Source organism: Kryptolebias marmoratus, unplaced genomic scaffold (genome assembly GCF_001649575.2).
Source record: "Kryptolebias marmoratus isolate JLee-2015 unplaced genomic scaffold, ASM164957v2 Scaffold83, whole genome shotgun sequence".
Lineage (NCBI taxonomy): Eukaryota > Metazoa > Chordata > Actinopteri > Cyprinodontiformes > Rivulidae > Kryptolebias > Kryptolebias marmoratus.
The window spans coordinates 1-7239 of record NW_023665817.1 but is presented as its reverse complement, the minus strand read 5'-3'; the positions used below and the strand labels follow the sequence as shown (position 1 = coordinate 7239).

Below are 7239 nucleotides of genomic sequence, written 5' to 3'. Positions count from 1 at the left end.
TGTTGTTGTTTACAGGAGGATGTTGTTGTTTACAGGAGGATGTTGTTGTTTACAGCAGGTTGTTGTTGTTTACAGGAGGATGTTGTTGTTAACAGCAGGTTGTTGTTTATCGCAAGTTGTTGTTGTTTACAGCAGGTTGTTGTTGTTTACTGGAGGATGTAGTTGTTTACAACAGGTTGTTGTTGTTTACAGCAGGTTGTTGCTGTTTATAGGAGGATGTTGTTATTTACAGGAGGTTGCTGTTGTTTACAGCAGGTTGGTGTTTACAGGAGGATGTTGTTGTTGTTTACAGGAGATTGTTGTTTACAACAGGTTGTTGTTGTTTATAGGAGGATGTTGTTGTTTACAGCAGGTTGTTGTTGTTTACAGGAGGATGTTGTTGTTTACAGCAGGTTGTTGTTGTTTACAGGAGGATGTTGTTGTTTACAACAGGTTGTTGTTGTTTACAGGAGGATGTTGTTGTTTACAGGAGGATGTTGTTGTTTACAGCAGGTTGTTGTTGTTTACAGCAGGTTGTTTTCCTCTCCGGCGATGACAGACGATGCTGTCGCAGCCGATCACCATGACGACCGCAGCACAGAGGAGAGGCTCCAACAGGTCGGTTACCATGGAAACCAGCAGAGGGGAGGGGAGGGGGTGACAAGAACCCATTTAAAGATCAGAACCTGAGATCAAAGGTTCTGAAGGTTCTTCAGCCCAGAACCATCAGGATAAAACAGAACTGATCTCATGGATCAGTAGGAGGTTCTGCTGCTCCTCAGACCCATCCGGACCTTTCCTGGAGGTTCAGAACCAGGTCTGACCTTCACCTAAAGGGGTTGGCACCGGGTCAGAACCGGGCCACAAACAGAACACGCTGCTGCAGGTTCTTCTCCAAAGAGTTCTTTATTTACAGGACGATTAACAGAAACACGATTCAACAGAACCGATCACAATCAGAATTAAAACGGGTCAGAACCAAAAGTTATCTCAGTTTAATCCTAAAACTAAAATGAGGGAAAATAAAGAAAAACATGAAAAGATTTAATATTTCTAAGGATCCAAACCCGTTTGGGTCCAATCACAGGAAAATGGTTCTGATCAGAACCACAAAGAACCTTCAGTTTCTGGTTGTGGATGTCATGACCCGGCTCAGCGGTCGGCTGCAGGTTCTGAAGGTTCTGAAGCTCCAACAGTCTGAACTTATTTACAGAGTAAACAGATTATTTACAAACAACAGGCTGTGGACGTCCTTCAGCCTCTCAAACCCCCGTCCAATGTCAGAGTCCCAAACCTGCAGGAGGACAAGGTCTCAGGTTAAAGACGGGTCCTCAGAGGAGACAGAGACAAAGACACACAGAGACTTTAAGATGGGTCAGAACCTGACTGGATCCTCAGAGAAACATGAACAGAACCGTTTTCAAACCAGCTGCCATCATGCTCCTCTGTCCCTCCGAGTCCTTCAGTCCACCTTCCTGCGCTTTGTCTCCAAACCTGATGGACTCATTTCTGGTCCTGTCCTTTTTCGTCCCTGAACATCTTCACCTTCAGCCTGTCCAAACCGTCTCCGTCCATCACTTCAGGTCTCATCTCATAAACCTTCCCTTTCTGTCCTGCAGGTGTCCTCGTCTCCACCTGTTGCTCGAGGCTTCGGACGGTCCACCATAAGAACTGAACCTTGTCCACCTTCAGAACCTGCAGCTTCCCTGTCCACCCCGTCTCACTGTCCCACCCGTCTCCTTCTCACTGTCCCACCCGTCTCACTGTCCCACCCGTCTCACTGTCCCACCTGTCTCCCTCTCACTGTCCCACCCGTCTCCACCTCTCCAGGTGCTCCTCCACCTGCTCCCTACTCTCACTGCGGATGTCATCAGGGCCACAGGGACGCCTGTGTGACCCTGAGACGATGGTCTCCCTGGTTCTGGTTCTGGTTCTGTCCCATCTTTCAGGAGAACGTGAGGATGAAGGCTGACCTCTCTAAGAAGTGGTTGTTCTCTGCGAGTTCTTTGACGACTCCTTCCATCTCCTCCTTCAGCTTCTTCATCCTGAAGGACAACAGAACATTAGAACCAGCAGCAGAACCTCCCTGTGACACCAGAACCACCGGTTCTTACCCCAGGGTCATCTCCACCAACGTGTTGGGACTCAGGTACGCCTGAGGCTTCATCCCCGTGGATACCAGAGGAAGAACCTTCTGAGGGAGCGCCTCCTGCAGCTGGAACACAAAGGTCAAAGGTCAGGAACCATCATCTGTAGGTTTTACCATCCTGCAGTCATGTGACCTGACAGGAAGTAGCCAAACCAAAAAGATTCACAATAAAAGAAAAAGGTTTTAGGTTCTAAAACCAGAAAATCTGCAGTTGTTCAGAATGAAAGCCTAGAAGTTCTACTGAGGTCCAATAAATCTTTACATCCTGAACTAAAAATCTAAGATTTTCATGTTGGTGTAAATTTAAGATGTGCCAGAACAATATATTTAAACCATTTCCTTCTTTATTTTACATCTAATTTGTTTTATTTAGTAACTTTAATTAACTTTACATGAATAAAAAATGAAAGTTAGGATCAGTTAAATGCTGATGTAGTCAGAACGAGTGAACGGTTTGCCTGATTTAAATATATTAAAGATAAAAAGCATCTTTTTTCAAAAACAGCAGCCAGCTCTAAATCTCACTAAAACAAAGAAAATGTTATCGTCCTTATAAATAGTTTGTTTGTTGTTGTTTACCTTGATGGCTCTCTCCATCAGCATGGTCACCTCCTTCTCGATGCTGATCAGCTGAGCCGACAGGCTGAGCAGCTGCTTCCTGACGTGATGAATCTTCCTGTGGACAAACCGGAAAAAGACTCAACAACCGAGGAGGAGGGAAGGATCCGTTCACTGTCCAATCAGAGAGGCCGAAAGGATCTGTTCACCGTCCAATCAGAAACTAAGGAGGAAGATGACGAGCTGTACCTCATCCACTCCTCGCTCTTGGAGATGAAGAGGCGGTATTTCATGGCACACTCTTCGGTGAACAGAGACCGGGCTTTACCGGCGTGAAGAACCAACTTCTGCCTGTCAGAGCAGAAAAACACCCAAAGTTACACAAATAATCTGCAGTTCATTTAGTTCTTACAAAAATGGGAAACAAAAAATAAGAAACTACAGTCATTGACCTAAGAGAACTAAACAGCTAATGTAATATTAAAAAGATCTGTAACTGTTCTGTAACTTCTCTTCTCTTTCTGAGGATTGGTTCTCAATAAAAACATCACTGATTGTATTTTTGTCACTCAGGTTGTTCCATAAAAACAGGAACTTACTTATCAAACTTGTGGATCTGTTCCTCATTGTATGGCAGACCTGAGAACACAAACAGGAAGTTCACATTCAGTCACACGTCGGCCATGTTTGGGGGCTTGGTAAAAATCAGTTGGACACTTTGAATGAGTCTCACGTCTTTCTGCTTTGTCCTTCTTGAACTGCTGGTAGATGGCGGTGATGGCGTCCAGCAGAACTTTAATTTTCTCCACACTGCAGAGAAAAGCTCAGCGTCAGAACCAGAACCAGAACCAACCCGGCATCGTGTGTAAACTCTAACAGAACCTTACTTCCTGTCCTCCGGGTGCGTTCCAACCTGCTGAGTCCAGCCGTCGGTCTGCAGGCCTCCGGACAGGAACTGCTTCTTGATGTCCTGAGTTGTTCTCTCCACAGGTTCCAGAGAAACTGAGATCTGCACACATGTTGGACCAAAGTCTGAGAAACGTGTACGGTTCTACACTCACAGCATGCAAACCTGAACACTCACCCTGAGAACCTTCTTGTGCATGTCTGAGATCTCATCGTACTCCGACGACAGCATGTTGGCCTGCATCAGAACCTCGAACCTGCAGAACCACAGCAGAACCCGCGTGTTGTTTGACACGCAGGAAATGAAAAGGTTTCAGAACATCAGCATGAAGACAGCAGACGGATGGATCGTGATGGTTCTGATCATGGTGAAGAGGTTCTACGGGTTTAGGATCTGTCCCATGTGTCCCGTGCCCCATGTGTCCCATGTCCCGTGTGTCCTGTTGGATGTGTGTTTCAGACTCACAGCTGCTCGGTCTTCTCCAGCGTCTGGGTGCAGTAGTTACAGAGACGGAAAACTTCAGACTTCTTGTGCAGAATCTCGCTGTAGTCCTCCTTCATCAGCTCTCTGTGGGGACAAACAACAACTCAGACATTTTTCAAATAGAGGTTGGCTAATAGATGTCCAACAGGTGTCCAACAGAGCTCTGACAGGTGTCCAACAGGTGTCTAACTTCTGCGTTGTGTTTTATGTATTTTGGAAGGATTTGTTCTCGTTCTGCTGTCTTGTTGGTTCTGTTGTATTATTTGGAATGCTGTGATGTGTCTCCTTAAATATGCAGGACGTGTCCCTAGGTGTGAGGGACAGCATGAATGGTTGTTTCCGAACTTCAGCTGCAGTTAAAGTCTGGAGTCCTGAAACTGCGTCTGAAGGGTGAACTCACATTAATCCTCGAACTCCTTTCCGCACCAGTTCCTGATAAACCAGCAGAGACTCTGAGGTTTTCCATAAATGGGCCACGTCCCCTGCAAAGGTCTGAGTGACAAAAAGAAGAAGAAACGGTGAGGAAAGGTTCCTCCCACAGCAGCAGAACATCTAACACCTGATGTTTCAGAGGGGCCGCTCGGCTCGTACCTTAGCGTAGCTGGCGTCCAAGTCCAGGTCGTAGCGAGGCTGCACCTTTGGAGGACTTGCTGTGAAGACAGAGACTGAATGTTACTTTCTGCTGACGAAGCTGCGTCTTATTGAACCATGAAAGACAGAAAAATGTCTTACGGTCTTCGAAGATCAGTCCCACGGTGGCGACGCACTCGCGGCTGACGATCATGATGGGATTGTCTCTGGACGTCTCGGGGAAGGTCTTGGCCTGCCTGTTGGGGTCCAGGGTGAGGCGGCGGCCCTCGTACAGCAGCTCCTGGTTGTGCAGAGGGATACTGGTTCTGCGGCACAGCAGCTCCTGGAACAGCGCCGCCCTGTGGACGCAGCAGGAACAGCGGGGCTCAGATTCAGAGACCGGGGCGGGGGCGGGGGCGGCGGCGTACGGGACCTGCAGCGGTTCTTACGTGTTGTATTCGTGGATGTAGACATGGTGCAGCGTGGCCTGCTGCAGGCTGAAGACGTAGATGACGGTCCGGTGCAGGATATCGTTGGTCTCAGCGAAGAACTGATCAAAGCCCCAACATTTTTCCTGGTCAGCCTCCAGGATGTTGGCGAGAACCGGAGTCAGGAGGCTCTGAAGACCCCTGAAAGGAGAGCGAGAGGTCGTGCAGGTTATTGAAGCAGCGAGGAACGCCTGGACTCAGCTGGACCTGTTGGACATTTCTCATCATACTTGGACAGACTGCAGGACACCGGCATCTCCGAGCTCCACTCGATCTTCCCGTTCTCACACTTCTGGTGTCCTGAGATCGTCCCGGACGGCTTCTCCGTGATGATTTTATACCTGAGACAAACGACAAGGAGCTCCGTCACATGAGAGTCAGCTGATCAGAGGTCAGCTGATCCCAGGTCAGCTCTTACATCACTTCCTTGTTCCTGCGCGGCCCCTCGAAGGGCCTGAAGGGGAGGCTGCCGGTGGCGGCGTGATAGAACGTCACGCCGATGCTCCACAGGTCCACGGTGGCGCCGTACTTTTTCTGGTGGTCCTTCCTGAGCACGGCGCGCTCGTACATGTCCGGGTGCTGCACACAGAACCGCACAACAGTTAGAAGTTCCCACCCACCTCAACAGGTGTGCTGTCCCTCTCCAGGTGTGTGTGTTTGTTCCTCTCCAGGTGTGTGTGTTTGTTCCTCTCCAGGTGTGTGTGTTTGTTCCTCTCTAGGTGTGTGTGTTTGTTCCTCTCTAGGTGTGTGTGTTTGTTCCTCTCCAGGTGTGTGTGTTTGTTCCTCTCCAGGTGTGTGTGTTTGTTCCTCTCCAGGTGTGTGTGTTTGATCCTCTCCAGGTGTGTGTGTTTGTTCCTCTCCAGGTGTGTGTTTGTCCCTTCCCCAGGTGCGTGTTGTCCCTCACCAGGTGTGTGTGTGTGTTGTCCCTTCCCCAGGTGTGTGTGTGTGTGTGTGTGTGTTGTCCCTCACCAGGTGTGTGTGTGTGTGTGTGTTGTCCCTCACCAGGTACTCCTCAGTTCCGTACAGAGACACGAACTGCTCGTCGTCCTCCAGTTCTCGGGCAGCTCCGAAGTCGGTCAGCTTGTAGACGGAGCGTCCGTCCTCTCCGATCACTCGCATGATGTTTCCTGGTTTGATGTCCCGGTGAACGATGCCGTACTCTCTCAGGTGATTCATCCCTGCCACTGCAGGAGACACCGGATGTCAGGTAAGTGGACCGCTCGTCCTCCGCCTACAGGTTTCTGCTGTAGGACAGGACCTTACCAACGTCATGAAGAACTATGAGGAACTCGTCTTCAGGAAGTCCATAAGCGTTAGTGGACTCCTCTAAGACGGTGTAGAGACTCCCGCAGGGGCAGTACTCCATCACCAGGACCTTATGACGGGTGTTGGTCTGAAACCAAGGTGGTAAAGCAGATTTAATTCAACGTGAAGCCTGCCAGGGTCACACTGAGCCGTTCGTACGGACCTCCTCCTCCACAGCGAACAGTTTGACGATGTTCTTATGGTTGAGTTTCTTCAGAACCTCAAACTCCCTCATCTGGACATCCAACGGCCGAAGGAAACTCAGGTTGTTGAAGACCTTGACGGCGTATAGGTCACCGGTTTTCTACACAGAAACACATTTGATCAGAATTGACTGAAACAGGATTAAAGCAGAGCAGAGGGAAGATGGAGCTGCAGGAGGAACCGGTTCTGGAGACCAGAGAAAAAGTTCTGTTCAGATGAAACCTGAGGAAATGACTGAACCTAGCAGCTCGTACCTTGTGCCGTCCTCGGTACACGTTGGCTGTCGCTCCCTGACCCAGCAGGTCTGAGATCAGCCACAGGTAGTTGGCGGTGCTCTGCATCCTGACGGCTGCAATGGATCCTGAAACACGGGAACGAAGAGTCAGTCCATCATCAACGACAATCGGTGAGCGATCGATGAGCGATCTATAACTGATCGATGACCGATCGATGACTGATCGATGACTGATCTATAACTGATCAATGACTGATCTATAACTGATCAATGACTGATCAATGACTGATCGATGACTGATCGATAACTGATCGATGACTGATCTATAACTGATCGATGACTGATCGATGACTGATCTATA

At 48.9% G+C, this 7239-nt stretch overlaps 1 protein-coding gene across 1 annotated transcript; it reads right to left on the bottom strand.

Moving 5' to 3' along the window:
- Positions 1 to 866: 866 nt before the first annotated feature.
- tbk1 (TANK-binding kinase 1) lies at positions 867 to 7058 on the bottom strand. Its single transcript, XM_017404993.3, has 20 exons — positions 6898 to 7058; positions 6603 to 6743; positions 6398 to 6527; positions 6137 to 6318; positions 5553 to 5713; positions 5365 to 5475; positions 5096 to 5275; positions 4809 to 5005; positions 4668 to 4726; positions 4477 to 4568; positions 4059 to 4160; positions 3771 to 3849; positions 3574 to 3695; positions 3420 to 3496; positions 3286 to 3325; positions 2936 to 3037; positions 2708 to 2804; positions 2094 to 2194; positions 1953 to 2024; positions 867 to 1273 (listed from the first exon to the last, which is right to left on the bottom strand). Exons 1-20 carry the CDS (start codon positions 6982 to 6984, stop codon positions 1234 to 1236), a joined length of 2172 nt encoding a protein of 723 aa, XP_017260482.1. The 5' UTR covers positions 6985 to 7058; the 3' UTR covers positions 867 to 1233.
- Between the last annotated feature and the right edge of the window lie 181 nt (positions 7059 to 7239).